General features: G+C 41.1%; 1 protein-coding gene across 2 annotated transcripts in view; it reads left to right on the top strand.

Moving 5' to 3' along the window:
* The window catches only part of XPNPEP3 (X-prolyl aminopeptidase 3), a 720,273-nt gene that overhangs the window by 86,238 nt on the left and 615,554 nt on the right, over window positions 1-18,481 (top strand). For both annotated transcript variants that reach the window (XM_040406553.1, XM_040406552.1), the window contains one exon: window positions 6,280-6,399. Coding sequence is in view for 1 of the 2 variants with exons in the window: in XM_040406552.1 (XP_040262486.1) it covers window positions 6,280-6,399 (120 nt within the window). In the remaining variant the exon portion in view is untranslated. The remainder of the gene's footprint in view (window positions 1-6,279; window positions 6,400-18,481) is intronic.

Raw genomic sequence — 18,481 nt, forward strand, 5'->3', positions numbered from 1 at the left:
ATGTCCTACAGAAGGTCCCGGACTTTAAAGGATCAGCTAGTGAGGGAAGATGTGGGTACATCGAAAAAGGGTAGACAGACAACACTAACAAAATCTAGTGTTGGCTGCTTCCCTTGTCTATCCTGTGTGAATTGCAGGTATATACTCAAGGGTAGAACTTTTGTACACCCTCAAACCGGCATAACATATCAGATTGGTCATTATCTGACATGTGATTCCAGCTTTGTTATTTATGTATTAACCTGTCCATGCAATCTTTTGTATGTTGGTGAGAAAACCACGGATTTCAAGACACGTCTCAACAACCACAGGTTAAGCATAAGAAAGAAAAGACTGGATCTGCCGGTCTCGAAACACTTTGCAGAATTGAAACATGTTGAGAGAGACATGAAGTGTTGCATTATTGATTGCGTTCCAAAGCTGAGAAGGGGTGGCGATAGAGTCAGTATTTAAAAAAAAAAGGGAATTGAAATGGATCCATGTACTTAACTCCCGCAAACTGTATGGTTTGAATGTGGATTACAATATTGGGGTGATATAGGTCAGTGGCTTGCCCCTGACCAACACATGGAACCGATACACTGCACCTGAGTATATTTGGTGATCAACTGTATGGGACAAAACCGTAGTTCCTTATGGATTGCCATTCTTTTAAATAAAAATCTTTTTTATTAAAAACAAAAAATTTCTCTTCCCCCTCTTTCCCTTTTTTTCACAGATGGTTTGCAATGGAGTGTGGCGAAGGAGAATACAAGGAGATGTTTGAATGGCGTGCGACCAGGATTCGCATTTCGTCGGGGATGCCTGTGTTTATCTTTGTCTTTTTGAAGAATTCCCTTTAAAAAAAAAAAAATTTATTTAAAATTTTTATTTATTGCTTTTCTCTTATATAACATAGTCATGGTCTGTGGGTTACATGGGAGGCGATATTGAGGAGAACCCTCTTGAGTGGTGATATTGCGTGGGCCTTTCCTTGATCGGGGGTACAGTACGATCCCATGTTAATATATGGGGGCGTTACTGACCGCGGTGTATGGGTGGAGACTGCGCCCATAACATGTGGACGCGGCCTTCACGTGACCCCGCATTGCCACTGACACTATGCTGGCATAAAATATTGCTAGCGCCACCCTGATCCTATATACATCAGACCATGATGAGAATGTTGCATGACGTCCGCGGTGGATGTCCTGCTCCCTGGATATAAATATGGCCGCTGAAGAGCCTGAATCGCAATGCGCAGTTGCACAGAGATGTACGTATGAGAACATTGGATGTCCTGCTCCCTTGACAAATATGGCCGTTGCAGAGCCTGAATCGCAATGCGCAGAGATGTATGCACCCACAACCGGAAGGGCCCTATGTACGACATCAAGACATGCGTAGAGACGACCCGGGCACGCCGACTGACATGCTGTTCCCTGGATGGCGGCCATTCACTCTCCTATTCGGCCTTCGCCCACCTGTTGCAATATCTTATAGTAAGCACTTATTTTCACTATGCACATATGGCACTGATTTTGATAATTGAAGTAATCAACCATGTATGATAATTTTTTCTTTATTTTTTGTAATTATGTACACAGTTCCAAGGAAATATGTATTATACTGTATTGGTACACATTTGTATTTTGCTGTATATTTGATATGATGCACAATTTAACCTTTTTCTGTCTTATTGTGATTTAATAGCACTGATTTTGTTAATGACAATGAATGAGTTTGTTATTATATATTGTTGGCATTTTGTCCTCACACACTGCTTGAGAAAGGTTCTGGTTTGGAGCCGAAACGTCGCGCATTTCCCACTGGGGTAAATAAAGTTTTCTTATATTTTACATCTTGGAGTGCTGCCCATCTTTTCTATTTTTGTATTTTTGGATTGATCCATTTTGGGCCTGCTGCACCCACCAGCTTATATTTAGGACGGTGCTGCCATTGTTTTTTCATTTTTGTGTGTGTGTATATATATATATATATATATATATATATATATATATATACACTGCGTGCAGAATTATTAGGCAAATGAGTATTTTGACCACATCATCCTCTTTATGCATGTTGTCTTACTCCAAGCTGTATAGGCTCAAAAGCCTACTACTAATTAAGCATATTAGGTGATGTGCATCTCTGTAATGAGAAGGGGTGTGGTCTAATGACATCAACACCCTATATTTGGCAAAATGGGTCAATAGGAGATATCTTGCAGAGGGATGCAGCACTCTTAAAATTGCAAAGCTTCTGAAGCGTGATCATCGAACAATCAAGCGTTTCATTCAAAATAGTCAACAGGGTCGCAAGAAGCGTGTGGAAAAACCAAGGCGCAAAATAACTGCCCATGAACTGAGAAAAGTCAAGCGTGCAGCTGCCAAGATGCCACTTGCCACCAGTTTGGCCATATTTCAGAGCTGCAACATCACTGGAGTGCCCAAAAGCACAAGGTGTGCAATACTCAGAGACATGGCCAAGGTAAGAAAGGCTGAAAGACGACCACCACTGAACAAGACACACAAGCTGAAACGTCAAGACTGGGCCAAGAAATATCTCAAGACTGATTTTTCTAAGGTTTTATGGACTGATGAAATGAGAGTGAGTCTTGATGGGCCAGATGGATGGGCCCGTGGCTGGATTGGTAAAGGGCAGAGAGCTCCAGTCCGACTCAGACGCCAGCAAGGTGGAGGTGGAGTACTGGTTTGGGTTGGTATCATCAAAGATGAGCTTGTGGGGCCTTTTTCGGGTTGAGGATGGAGTCAAGCTCAACTCCCAGTCCTACTGCCAGTTTCTGGAAGACACCTTCTTCAAGCAGTGGTACAGGGAGAAGTCTGCATCCTTCAAGAAAAACATGATTTTCATGCAGGACAATGCTCCATCACACGCGTCCAAGTACTCCACAGCGTGGCTGGCGAAAAGGGTATAAAAGAAGAAAATCTAATGACATGGCCTCCTTGTTCACCTGATCTGAACCCCATTGAGAACCTGTGGTCCATCATCAAATGTGAGATTTACAAGGAGGGAAAACAGTACACCTCTCTGAACAGTGTCTGGGAGGCTGTGGTTGCTGCTGCACGCAATGTTGATGGTGAACAGATCAAAACACTGACAGAATCCATGGATGGCAGTCTTTTGAGTGTCCTTGCAAAGAAAGGTGGCTATATTGGTCACTTGTTTTGTTTTTGAATGTCAGAAATGTATATTTGTGAATGTTGAGATGTTATATTGGTTTCACTGGTAAAAATAAATAATTGAAATGGGTATATATTTGTTTTTTGTTAAGTTGCCTAATAATTATGCACAGTAATAGTCACCTGCACACACAGATATCCCCCTAAAATAGCTAAAACTAAAAACAAACTAAAAACTACTTCCAAAAATATTCAGCTTTGATATTGAGTTTTTTGGGTTCATTGAGAACATGGTTGTTGTTCAATAATAAAATTAATCCTCAAAATAAAATTAATCCTCAAAAATACAACTTGCCTAATAATTCTGCACTCCCTGTATATATATATATATATATATATATATATATATATATATATATATGTGTGTTCTATGCGTGGAATCCATAAAGTATATAATCTACGTATAGAAAATATTTAGCAAATATGTAAAATGTATATCTGTATATATCATAAAATGCATAAGATATACTGTATGTTTATATTAAAAATGCAATAAATATAGTATATATTATACAAAATGTTCATAAATAAAAAAAATAAAAACTTTTGAAAGGGAACCTTCCAAAACCATCCCAAGCCGCCAGCAGCATGTTTCTGATTATGCCTTTCTTCCTCTTCTTTCAGATGGCAGATGCAGCAAAAGTACTGAAAACTTTATTTTATCCCCTGCCAGCACGCTTCCCCACACATGCTTGAAGTCAAGGAGGCAGCGGCCTCCTTGCTTTAAGTCACGGTAACCACGCCCCCTTCGCTGTGACTGACAGCGCTTATGCACGAGAGTTCGGCTGCCTTTGACGAACAGCTGAACTGCTAATCACAGCGAAGGGGCAGGGAAGGGGGCGTGGTTACCATGACTTGAAGCAAGGAGGCCGCTGCCTCCTTGATTTCAAGCATCTGTGGAGAAGCGCGCTGGGCAGGGGATAAAACAATGTTTTCAGTACTTTTGTGCTGCATCTGCCTTCAGGAAGAAAGGCATCATCAGAAACACGCTGCTGGCTACACGCAGGTACGGCTGGCGGCATAGGATGGTTTTGGGAGGTGACAGGTTCCCTTTAATAATTTGGGAGTTGGTTGAAAACAATTAAATGGATATTAATCAGTGTGGTAATATATTAAATATATAAAAATGAAAGTGTTATGAGATGAGGTGAAGAAGCATAGTACTAGATGGAGTTTCAGGAGAGAGATGTTTTTGAGACTCAGAGATTGATCTCAAATGCTTCACTTAGACCATATGGGCTCAGGTTGTTAAGTTTATAGATCCAGTACATCTCGCGGCATCTGATGTGTTAAAGACTCTTGCGTTGGTGTACTGGAGTTTGTTCAATGGGAGTAATTTCAAACCCAGAGATACTGGCCCCGTGGCATTCGGTAGTGTGCTTAAGGAATTTCTTTTTGATATTTGACCGATGTTTATTGAGTCTGTTGCGTAGAGTTTGTATTGTGCGTCCCACATACTGTAGGCCGCAGGGGCATTCAAGAATGTAAATCACATAGGTGGAATTGCAGTCCAGGGTACCTAATATTGAAAAAAAGTGCATGCCCTTCTAAACGTGAGGCATGGTGCCCCTGGAATGATTTTTATTAAGAATTTGATCTTTCTTAAGATTTAACAAGATTGTGATTCTGGTTATAAGTGGTAATAAAATTAAAATGGTAAATCACTGGTAATCGGTTTTGATCTTAGAAGCAAGCACTCAGGCTATGTCAGTGCTGATTCACGTTTGTGTGCCTCAGTGACCACGCCATTGGGGTACCCTTTCTCATGAAATCTTGAGTGTAGAGTTTCGCTTTGTTGTCTTCCTCCCGAGTGCAATTCAGCCTGATCCTCTTGAACTGGCTGAACGGAATATTCAGTTTCCATTTCTTGTAATGTGTGCTTCTAAAATCCAGATAGCTATTGCTATCAACTTTCTTAAAGAAATTACCACCCTGCAATCCAGCACTGGTGGCTGTGCTTGCACACTATAGAAAAAAACACTGGCCTATATGCGCTCTTATGGTTTGGGCCACCAGAGAGGCCATTGCTTTTTTCTATAGTGTGCAGGCACGGCGACCGGTGCTGGATAGCAGGGTGGTGGTAACCATGGAAATGAGAAGTGTATAATGTGATGAAAAAATTATTCTTGCCAGCAAATGAAGCAATATGGAAAATTTGTGAGTGCCTTGTATTAACTTTCTCTACATAATAAATGCCACTTGCTGAAGTAAGGCAACCCCTTTAAGTTTACTGTCAACTAAAATTCCTAAGTCCTTTTCCATGTCAGTTTTATCCAGTGTTTTCCTGTTTAGTATGTACTGTGGCATGTATTTTCTCTTCCTAACATAGTAAAATAGGCTGAAAATACACATCCATCCAGTCTGCCTGTTATTCTGCAAAGTTTATCCAGAGGAAGGCATAAAAACCCTCATGAGGTAGAAGCCAATTTTCGTCATTTTAGGGGGAAACATTCCTTTCAACTCCAATAAGGAAATCAGAATAACTCCCTAGTAGTGATGAGCGGCAGGGGCAATATTCAAATTTGTGATATTCGTTATCTCCAGTCATTATTTTCTTGATTGCAGAATTGAAAAATTAGCATTACGAAAATTCGCAATCAACACTACTCCTAAAGTCAAAGTTATTGCAGCCTTCTCATTGGCCCACAAGCTAGAAGCAGGGAGGGATCATGTGTACTGATTAAAAAAAAAATCCTGAATATTCGAAATTACTAATATATATCACTATATTCTAAATATTCGCAAATTCTCGAAGTGCCGATATTCTCAATAAAAATTTGCAATTAGAATATTTGTGATCAACACTACTCCCTAGATCAACGACTCTTCTCCAGAAATCTAATAACTATAACATGTAATATTATTACACTCCAGGAATACATCCAGGCCCCTCTTTACCTTTAGTGAATTCATCATTACAAACTCCTGCTTGCTAGATTACCATGTTTTTTGATATTCATAAAAACCAGTTTTGATTTGAATTCACAGTAAATTGTGAAAGCCTTGCTTTCTACAGCTGCTTTTAGTGTAGATTGTTACTATAGAATACGCCTAAGGATGACTCACGCTTTGTACATTATTTTCTTTCTCATAGCTTGTGCTAATTGTTTGGTGCAAAGGTTTTCTACCAGAACAGAACAGCTCTCTTTGAACTTGCCAAAAAGGTATCTTGGACAACCAAGTTCTTTTACCCATGCACATCTCTTAAAGAAAGGTAAGTTGGTAATTTTTTGGGGAATTTATTCATAAAGTATTATTGCATGAGTATACATAAAACTGTATGTTATGACTGATCAAATACAACACAAAAAACAAGGGAGTCTCTTCTAAAATAATCGTATGCACTTCTGCCATACATTTTGTTACAGCTATCCATTAAAGTTATTTGTTTAACAAATAAGTGGTATCAGTTATGTTATTAAAGGGGTATTCTGGTAAAGTAAATACATTTTTGAAAAACTGCATTAAGACTGCAAGCTGTGACCCAACCATAGCCCATATATACAACCAGAGCTTCAATTTACCTTGCAATACATTTTTCTAGCTCTTGTGTGAGCCTGCAACACACAGAGTATCATGGCACCTGATCTTCCCTCACAAAACCACAATACCCACAAGCCCTAGCTTTTCTGCTGTGAGTTTGTGCTTGTTCATGAGTCTTGATGTTTGATTGGCTGCATGATATACAGTCCAGTCACTCCCCCTCTACTCAGTCATCACCAGCACACTAAGGGCTCTTTCACACGAGCGGATCCCTTTGTTTGATTTAGACCAGTGATGACTAACCTCTGGAACTCCAGCTGTGGTGAAACTACGACTCCCAGCATGCTCCATTAATTTCTATGGAGTTCTGAGAACAGTGAAGCAAGTGTACATCTTGGGAGTTGTAGTTTTACCACAGCTGGAGTGCCAGAGGTTAGCCATCACAGATTTAGACATTTACAGGTGAAACTCGAAAAATTTTAATATCGTGCAAAGTTCATTTATTTCAGTAATGCAACTTAAAAGGTGAAACTAACATATGAGATAAAAGAATATTTAAAATATGGACTGGCACTCTAAATGTGTGTTTTAAATGTGTTGTTAGTATTAATGGGCAGACCACTACTGTATTCTTGTATTAAATGATCATTAAACATTTATTCATAAATATAAAATATAAAAAATTGATAAAATCAAAATAGAATAAAAACCATATGACAACCTATGCCTCAAATGGAAAAAACATCTAAAACATGTAACTAACAAAATATTTTGAGCAGCTGATTAATTCTGGATGAATATGTACTTCGCAGTTGTATAGCAGACTAGAGATATTGAAATCCTCTCAAAGGTGAGTGCGCTTAATGTTCTTTGGAAGGAAACAAGAAAACTTTAGTAGTTCAAATGTCTGTATGGGACTGTGTATACTGCGCAGTAGTAAAAAATAGTCGCATCACCCATGAATATCCTTGGTGTATGGAAAGATTCAATTCATATAACACGGTTTCAAACAGTTAATCCTATTGTGTTATTGCACCTTTTTTATTGACTCCTCAGTTTGTATATAGTCCAACTCATAAAGTAAGGAAGGTCCGGACTATGTTTCAACAAGTAGCCGCATGCTTAGTATGTAGAAGCGGCATAACACCTAATGTAGGTAGATATCTCTTACCTTCTCTTGTTTTCGAGTTGTGGCTTAATTACATACCCAGCGTTGTTTCCCTGTTTCGCTGTTGTGTCCGCTGTCCTGGCACGCTCGCTGGTACACACGCCGGCGTGTCACGTGATTTGCAGCAGGATCTTAGCGTGTGTCTCGTAGCAGGGTCTCGCGAGAGTTGATGCCGTTAGTCTGTTGAAAATATTTGCGATATTTGGAGCGCTCCGGTTGTTTTAGATAATTCAGTTGGACTGTACAGTCATCCGTGTAGAGGCCTCTTCTTACTGTTAGTTAAATGGAAGTAAATAGCTTACACGCCAGACACGTTTCGAGGACCTCTTTTCCCTTCCTCAGTGGCAGCTCTCCTCCCATTTTTTAGGCTTTGCATTTATAGACCGCCTGGATTATCCAAAAGAACTGGTTAGGATTAGTCATCTTCGGATTTGGCTTCTCTTTCATGGTATGCGATTTGCATGCGGTTCTATTGCGTTTTTTTGTCTGCTTATGCGTTTATTGCATATGACATGTATCATAACTGGTATAGTGGTAGGATTAGTCATCTTAGGATTTGGCTTCTTTTTCATGGTATGCGATTTGCATGCGGTTCTATTGCGTTTTTTTGTCTGCTTATGCGTTTTTTGCATATAATATGTATCATAACTGGTATTTGTTGCCCAATAAAGAAAAATATCTATCACATTACTATAGTTCAAAAAAGAGGGAAAATGTCCATCTGTACATAAAACTTTTTTCTGCTATATGAGATTTTATCTATCATACAGTTTAGTATGGATAATCTTGTTCATTACACCAAAAAAATTTATGATAAAACCAACAGACCCATATAGAACTTATGAGAAATGTATACATTATTGTGTGGTGGTCATATTAAAAAAAAGGTGAAAAGGGAAAAATTTCCATATACATTAATTGTATCATTATTTTTAGAGATGTTTGGAAATTGTGATGTGCGATATACACTGCTCAAAAAAATAAAGGGAACACTTAAACGACACAATGTAACTCCAAGTCAATCACACTTCTGTAAAATCAAACTGTTCACTTAGGAAGCAACACTGAGTGACAATCAATTTCACATGCTGTTGTGCAAATGGGATAGACAACAGGTGGAAATGATAGGCAATTAGCAAGACACCCCCAATAAAGGAGTGGTTCTGCAGGTGGTGACCCCAGACCACTTCTCAGTTCCTATGCTTCCTGGCTCATGTTTTGGTCTCTTTTGAATGCTGGCGGTGCTCTAGTGGTAGCATGAGACGGAGTCTACAACCCACACAAGTGGCTCAGGTAGTGCAGCTTATCCAGGATGGCACATCAATGCGAGCTGTGGCAAGAAGGTTTGCTGTGTCTGTCAGCGTAGTGTCCAGAGCATGGAGGCGCTACCAGGAGACGTGGAGGAGCCCGTAGGAGGGCAACAACCCAGCAGTAGGACCGCTACCTCCGCCTTTGTGCAAGGAGGAACAGGAGGAGCACTGCCAGAGCCCTGCAAAATGACCTCCAGCAGGCCACAAATATGCATGTGTCTGCTCAAACGGTCAGAAACAGACTCCATGAGGGTGATATGAGGGCCCGACGTCCACAGGTCTGGGTTGTGCTTGCAGCCCAACACCGTGCAGGACGTTTGGCATTTGCCAGAGAACACCAAGATTGGCAAATTCGCCACTGGCGCCCTGTACTCTTCACAGATAAAAGCAGGTTCACACCGAGCACATGTGACAGACGTGACAGAGTCTGGAGACGCCGTGGAGAACGTTCTGCTGCCTGCAACATCCTCCAGCATGACCGGTTTGGCATTGGGTCAGTAATGGTGTGGGGTGGCATTTCTTTGGAGGGCCGCACAGCCCTCCATGTGCTCGCCAGAGGTAGCCTGACTGCCATTAGGTACCGAGATGAGATCCTCAGACCCCTTGTGAGACCATATGCTGGTGCGGTTGGCCCTGGGTTCCTCCTAATGCAAGACAATGCTAGACCTCATATAGCTGGAGTGTGTCAGCAGTTCCTGCAAGACGAAGGCATTGATGCTATGGACTGGCCCGCCCGTTCCCCAGACCTGAATCCAATTGAGCACATCTGGGACATCATGTCTCGCTGTATCCACCAATGTCACGTTGCACCACAGACTGTCCAGGAGTTGGCAGATGCTTTAGTCCAGGTCTGGGAGGAAATCCCTCAGGAGACCGTCCGCCACCTCATCAGGAGCATGCACAGGCGTTGTAGGGAGGTCATACAGGCACGTAAAGGCCACACACACTACTGAGCCTCATTTTGACTTGTTTTAAGGACATTACATCAAAGTTGGATCAGCCTGTAGTGTGTTTTTCCACTTTAATTTTGAGTGTGACTCCAAATCCAGACCTCCATGGGTTGAAAAATGTGATTTCCAATTTTTAATTTTTGTGTGATTTTGTTGTCAGCACATTCAACTATGTAAAGAACAAAGTATTTCAGAAGAATATTTAATTAACTCAGATCTAGGATGTGTTATTTTTGTGTTCCCTTTATTTTTTTTGAGCAGTGTATATATATATATATATATATATATATATATATATATATATATATATATATATATATATAATCTCTTTCACAGTAGTTCAAATAGAAGGTCAGTAGTTTCACGATGTCTTAGAGGGGACAGAAATGTCACAAATAAGAGAGAAGTCTGTATCTGAGATTTTTAGGGAACTCGGAAATTTACTATTAAAGCATCAATACTGGGAAATTAGATCTTTGAGACAATATTTAAGCCAAAATATGATACCAAAAGGATTACAACTGACAAAAACACCAGCACAAGATCTGTGGAGTGAGGAATTTAACCAAGAATGGGATAATCTTTTAAACACACAATCACGGGCACTAATTGAATTATTTATAAAGCGGAGAACACAAATATTAGCAGTAACATCAGAAAAAATTTATAACATTAAAACCAATATGGAACATTTTACGAAAGATTAAAAATATAATAGCTGGCAAGAAAAAATATGCAAAAGTTTAGATAAGACTGAACAAGATATCATTTCTAAAAAAAGTTAAAAACTTAAAAACCCGGAAAAATCTCAAACACAAGAAGTACATAAATCCACTGAGATAAAACCAGCGAATAGAAATCTCACAGATATGACTTCTGGAGATAAACTAAGGTATAACATACCAGTGAGAAACCGATATTAGAATTTCACAGAACAACCTTTTTTAGACCGAACCCCCCCACACCATCCAGCACGAATAAGACAGACAATCACAATTACCAGCACACAAAAAGACTCCACCGAAACACCAATGCAATTTAAGACACAACAGTGCACAAATAGAGAATCAGTATCAACAGAGATACCCACGAACACCAAGATACATGGAACAACAAACCACAACACTGATACACAAACAACACTATTCGGAACAACAAAGAGAACTAAGAAAACACGGAGAGGAAGGAAGAAGACACAGGGATCACAGAAGGGAATATTAAATATAGACACAGGAATATTATGAATTTAAGTAGTATAACTCTTACACAAGCACAAATGTCACTACTTAACAAAGGACTTAAATTTGCTCCATCCACGAAACTTATTAAAACATTTTTTTGTATAATTGTATTTTTATTAAAGTAATTATAAAATTAGAAGAAACATACACAGTTTCATAGAAAATCCGCCTGTCATCAGGCGAACAGTAAATAAGCAGGTTTTGACAATTCAAGTAAGCCACATAAATGTAGAACAAGCACTTCAAGTTTCATCAATTATAATTCGTATAGTGATATATCTGAGAAAAAACTGCCTACTTCTGAGCAGTCACAATATAAAAAGAACATTCTCGATATCATAAACATAGGACAGGACAAGACACAAAAGGGTAGACAAAAGGTTGGGTAAGGGCGGTAGAAAGGAAACTAGTCATCAGTCTCTGTGAGCATGTCCCAAGACTGCCATACCTTATGGAATTTATCCATAGAATTATTGATAAGCGCAGATGTAAATATTCCATACGTCTAACCTCCATAACACTAGAGAACAGATCAGACCTAGTCGGTATGTCACGCCTCTTCCAGTATTTAGCTATAAGGCGTCTAGTAGCCGACAATATGTGAAGTACTAAGCAAAGCATGTATTTTTTTAGTATTACTGGGGGCATGTTCAGTAAGAACATATACGGATCTAGTGAGAATTTTATATTGGTAAGTTGTAATAGAAGTTGTTGGGTCTCCCTCCATAAAGGAAAGATAACATGGCAATCCCAAAAGATGTGTAATAAAGACCCTCGGCCTGAGTCACACCGCCAGCAGGCATCAGAGTTAGTAGGATTCAAGTGTTTGAGCATCTGAGGCGTATGATGCCAAAACATCAAAAGCTTATAAGCATTTTCTCTGTAGGTCACACAAGTAGATGACATTGCTGCTCTACGCCATATAAGCTGCCAGTCGCTCGGTGATATTTCCTTCTCTAGGTATCTCTCCCATTTAGACATATATGTATGTCGCATAACTTGTGGGGGTTCCGGGGTTGAAAGAAGAATATAAATATCTGATATAAGACCCCTAGTGGAAGTGGAAAGTTTACAAAGTCATTCAAACATTGTCGGAGTAGATACCTTTTTATCATTAAATAGGGTTCTAAACAAGTGTTGGATTTGTATATGTTGCCACCTAGAGGACTCCGGTAGGTTATACCTATTCTTGAGCTCTTCAAACGGTATAATTTCAAGGGTTCTATACTCTACTATATCAGCAAATCTGAATAATTTGTTGGAGAACCACGGCTTAAAGGATGTGAACTGCAGTCCTAACGGGAATATTGGATTAAATAAAAATGAGGTCATGGAGGACTTATCAGAAATTAATGGAAATTTCAGTCTGCAATGTTTCCAAACATTATATGTTAAGGACATAGGGCCCAACAATTGTACAGTATAAGTGGTCGGTAATGGCGACCATAAGAGGGCATTGGGGTGAACAGGGGCTAACCACAGCTTCTCGATTTCCATCCATCTAGAAAATGCCAGGAGGGAAGACCATGCAGGTATACGACGTAAATGCGTCGCCCAGTAATATTTGGTTAAGTCGGGGAGCCCCAAACCACCTTGTGATTTAAGGGCGGTAAGAGTATTACAAGAAATTCTGTCTTTTCCCATTCCAAACAAACCTAAGGATGGAAGATTGCAAAGCTCTCAGGTCCTTTTTAGGTATGGGAACTGGAATCGTTTCCATTAAATATAATAACTTATGCAGTATGGTCATCTTGACCGCTGCAATGCGTCCCATTAGGGAAATTGGCAGGGGCATCCACTTAGCCATAAGCGAATTGAGTTCCTGGAAGAGAGGGACAAAGTTATGAGCATAAAGGCTATGATATGTTTTTGTTAGCTGAACTCCCAAATTTTTGAGGGTGGTATTATTCCATTTAAAATGGAAATTGCTTTGTAGATTACTCAGTATCTCCGGCGGGACATTAATAGATAGAGCTTCTGTTTTTGAAGTATTTATCTTATACCCAGACAATCTGCCATATTCCCCTATAATCCGAAATAAATTCGGTAAGGAAGTATGTAAATTCGTCAGCGTAAGGAGGATATCATCAGCAAAGAGTGATACTTTAAAGGGCACCTTATTGACTTCTATTCCCTGAATATCAGGATGGATTCGTATTAGCGCCGCCAGAGGCTCTATGTAAAGTATAAAAAGTAAGGGGGATAACGGGCAACCCTGCCTAGTTTCGTTCCGAATAGTTATTTTGTTTGACTGGGCATGTGTCATTTTCACGTAAGCTGTTGGGTGAGTGTAAAGAGCACTAATGGCCCTCAAGAAGGGTCCCCCTATACCAAAACACCACAACGCAGAAAACATAAATGGCCAACTCAGGCGGTCAAAGGCCTTTTCTGCATCAAGGCCCAGGATTAACGCTTGCTGTTTCCGCCTATTAATAATGTCTATCAGATCTATAGCCCTCCTTGACGATTTAACACAAAGCCAACTTGATCCTTATGGATCAGATTCGGGAGCAGATTAGCAAGTCTGTTCGCTAGTAGTTTTGTAAATATCTTTAAATCTGAATTAAGGAGGGCTATAGGGCGATAGTTGGCACAATCCATATGGTCCTTCCCTTGTTTCGGTATAAGGGTGATATAGGAATGAAGCATTGAGTCCGGTATAGGGGAGCCTTCCAAGAAAGAGTTAAAAATCTTGACCATATACGGAAGGAGGATATCTACATACGTCTTGTAATATAGATATGGCAGACCATCCGGTCCAGGTGATTTGCGGTTAGGAAGGTTTTTAATTACTTCTGATATTTCTTCCGCCGTAATCTGAATGTTAAGAGTAGCTGCTAGGTCATTCGATAATTTAGGTAGCTTACACTGCCTTAGAGGGTCCTTAGGAACCTGCTGTGGGAGAGAGTAAAGACTTTCATAGTACTTCTGAAAGAGAGCGACAATTTCATTCGGGTCATAGGTAATGGTACCGTCCGCCCGTCTCAGAGCTGTCGGGGTATTTGTCATGTTGGAATCTCGCAATTGTTTCGCCAAAAGCGTATGTGATTTATTTCCCCATGCATAATAGCGCTGCCTGGAATACAAAAGTAGCTTGTCTGTTTTTGCTAATGCTAATTCTCTCAGCTTAGCTCTCAACATAATAATGCGCCTTAAAAGGTGGCGGGAATTGCGAGATCCCAATTGATCCTCCAAGCACTCTAGATCTTTCTTGAGCTCACAATACTGCATATTTCTATCTTTTTTCATTTTAGCTCCAATGGCTATGCAGTTACCCCTGAAGACAGCTTTATGCGTCTCCCATAAGGTAGACACGGAGGAGACTGATTGCTGGTTAATACGAAAATATTCTGACAGGCTCTCCTGTAGGGATTGTCTGGGTATAAGATTGGAAAGAAGACTCTCATTTAAACGTCAGTGGCAGACCCTAGTAATTGGATGTTTATTGTTTAACGTCAGAAAGATAGGTGCGTGGTCCAACCAAGTGATAGACCCTATATCAGCGTCCATCATTAAGCGCATTATTGGGATATTGCCTAGAAAGTAATCAATTCGAGAGTGTGTACTGTGAGGATGTGAATAGAACGTAAACATCCTAGATGTAGGGTAGTTCACTCGCCACAAGTCATATAACTCAAATTTTTGCACCACTCGCCTAAAGAGGCGTGAAAGCCTAGCCTGCTCTCTGGAAGGGGGCTTATCAGATAATGTCTTCCTGTCTAACGTTTCAGAAAAGGAGATATTAAAATCGCCTCCCACAATAAGTGCTGCTGGAAGTAAATGGGTGACCTTCGTGAGCACTCTAGTGAGGAAGGAGATCTGTTTAGAGTTTGGAGCATACAGATTGCATAAGACAATAGGGGCACCATGCAAGGTTGCTTGTAAGATAATATAGCGACCCTGAGGATCTGATATCTGTGAAGTTACTTGAAGCGGGTAATTGACAGCAGAATTGCCACTCCTGCCTTTTTCTTATCATTACACGCCGAGTACGCTTTGGGAAATAGCCCAGCTGCAAATTTAAATGATCCCGTATCATCAAAATGTGTCTCCTGGAGGAAAACCACCTCCGCTTTTTGAGTGTGACATTACGTCAAGGCCAGTCTCCTCTTAACATTGGAGTTCAGGCCTTTGACGTTTAAAGACATACACTTAATCATGGTGGAAAAAGCGAGCCGTCCATATACTTTCTATTTGGAGAGCCAAAGGTAATCCTCCAGGAGACCTCACTCCAGACACCCCAACTGATCATCTGTAAAAGAGCATAGTCAATACCCTGAAGTACAGCAAACATATAGTAGGACATAGAACACACGAGGATACAAGGGAACACATAGGACACTAGCATAGTAAAGAAATTGGTAGGAATAATCCAAACATTGGACAGTAACGTCCAGACGGGGGCATCAAAAAAAGGCCTGAAACTTCGGACACGGCCCTGTCTCTTTTCCTCAGTTCCCGGAGGAACGAAGGAAAGGAAGAGGGCAATTAAGATCAATCCCCTCTGTGGATTCTAGTAAAAGCAGGGCGGCACTACCTTCTTGAATTCGCGGTGCACGTGTCCGTGGAATGGCGTCCAGACAAATGTTTCAAAGAAGAAGACCGGCACTTCGCAGATGTAGATCACAATGTCGATTTATTCAGTCACATATTCAAGTGGCATAGTGACGCGTTTCAGCACAAGTGTGCTTTCATCAGACTGCAATGAAACATCTTACACTCCAGCTATTTATACATAAATGAAACACTAAGGAACTGACATCATCAGAGGAGCTCCGCCTCCCTCATTAAATAAAAATTTGCATCAAATAATCGCAATGAGAAATTCGCAATGGAAAATTCGCAATAGAAAATTTGCAAAATCCACTCTGTACTGGCAAAGATTTTAAGTCAAATAGTCCATTTTGGCAGTGATTAATCACGCTGAAGAAAGAAAAAAATATATTTATCGGATTGCATAAGGCCGAATGCCTTATAGGAAGCAGGACACAGGGGCCTCAATCGTGAGTACAATGTGTCCTGCTTCCTATAAGGCATTTCGCCTTATGCAATCCGATAAATATATTTCTTTCTTTCTTCAGCGTCATTAATCACTGCCAAAATGGACTATTTGACTGAAAATCTTTGCCAGTACAGAGTGGATTTAGCGAATTTTCTATTGCGAATTTTCCATTGCGAATTTCTCATTGCGATTATTTGATATGCAAATTTTTATTTAATGAGGGAGGCGGAGCTCCTCTGATGTCAGTTCCTTAGTGTTTCATTTATGTATAAATAGCTGGAGTGTAAGATGTTTCATTGCAGTCTGATGAAAGCACACTTGTGCTGAAACGCGTCACTATGCCACTTGAATATGTGACTGAATAAATCGACATTGTGATCTACATCTGCGAAGTGCCGGTCTTCTTCTTTGAAACAATCCCCTCTGTGGTGACATGGTTGAACGTAACCGACACAGTGAATAACACATTGATTGAATGGTTTGCATAGAAAATTGAGCTCTAGGAGAGCTCCGCAAAGCGTAATAATCAAACAGTAAAGTATGAATAAACACATGTAGAACATCCGCCGCCATACAATAATGACGACAACTTTTAGGAGACGAGCATCATGGTACTACTCAGGTCACAGCAAATCAGGTCAGTTCATCTCTCATTGCGGATCTCCTGTTTTCCCCTCCCGCCGGGGATCTGCGATTCTTGCTCCGTACTTGCTCCCAGACAGGTGTAGGCGCCATCTTCGGATCAGAGATTTCCCAGTCGTCAATGGGGGGTATAGGAACCCCCAATCTTTCACAAAAGGCAGATAAGTCCGCATGGGTCCTCAAAGGTACAGCTTTCCTGTTCCTATTAGCAATAAGCGCGAATGGATATCCCCACCTGTATGGAATTTTTTTCTGCCTCATGGAAGCTAGGAGAGGTTGAAGTACTCTCCTTTTTTGCAGGGTCAGCCATGACAAGTCCTGGTAGAGCTGCACTTGGACACCCTGGAAATCAATAACTCGAAGCGTGCGAGCTTTAGACATTATAGCTTCCTTGAGCTGAAAATCAGTGATGCAGCATATGACATCTCTGGGCTGTGCTGAAGCATTTTTGGGGCGCAAGGCCCTATGGGCTCGATCCATCTTGATAATGGTGGAGTGTGGGGACCCTAATATAGCATTAAACAAGTCATTTAGGACTTCTTGAACATTTTCTTCAGATTCTTGCTCAGGGAGACCCCTCACTCTATTATTGTGCCTACGACCCCTGTTGTCAAGGTCATCCAAATGCCTGGTATTCTCTTGAATAACCTGGGAGTAGCTCGATATAGTAGATTGGAAATGAGTAATATACTTGCGGGTGACATCATGCTCAGTTTCTAGGGAGTCCACCCTGGCCGCAACTTGTTGAAAGTCCTGACGCAAGGACGAGATTTCTGTTTTACATGCAGCTCTCACTTCTTTTATAAGATTTCTAAAATCCTCTTTGGTAGGAAGGTGCTGCAGGGACTGTGGCAAGGAAGCTGATGGCTGTGATGACTGTATGACCCCATCATCAGTGTCCTCATTTAAATAAGATTGTGAGTCCCAAGGGGTGTCCTCTCCCTCCAATCTCCCCTTGGTCCGAAGGTGATCTAAGGGGTCTTCAAGGGGCTCAGCCCAATCCCTTCTACGCTGGGATGGTGTGGCTGGATTATTGTTGCGCTTGGGCGCCATTTTGGGCGGCATGCTTGCAGCCACTTCAGGCTCTGATAAGTGTCCCACTATGCCCAAGGTCTCCTCCTGCGTTGGCGGCTGGTATATAAATTCCTCAGCTAGCGGGGACAAGAGGGAGTTGGTTACCTGCTGCAAGTCGCTGCGATCCGACCGCTGTGGCAGAGGATTCTCCCCTCCGTCTCCACCTGTAATGTCGTCTGTAGCGGTTTCGCGCCTCAGGCCCCAAGGAGCAGTCGGTGCTGGAGCGCGGCGGTCGAGGTAAGCTGCAATGCTGTAACTTCGCAAATTAGGTGCTGGGCTGCCTCTAGATCGTTTGGAGGGCAGCGATTTCCCCTTGGGATTCGGGCACCGTGCTAATAAGGCTCCTGCAGTAGTTCAGGACTGCGGAGCTCTTACACTAAGCTGCCATCTCGCCGGACGGTCAAGCCACGCCTCCCGAAACTTAAT

Source organism: Bufo bufo, chromosome 9, assembly GCF_905171765.1.
Source record: "Bufo bufo chromosome 9, aBufBuf1.1, whole genome shotgun sequence".
NCBI classification, from domain to species: domain Eukaryota; kingdom Metazoa; phylum Chordata; class Amphibia; order Anura; family Bufonidae; genus Bufo; species Bufo bufo.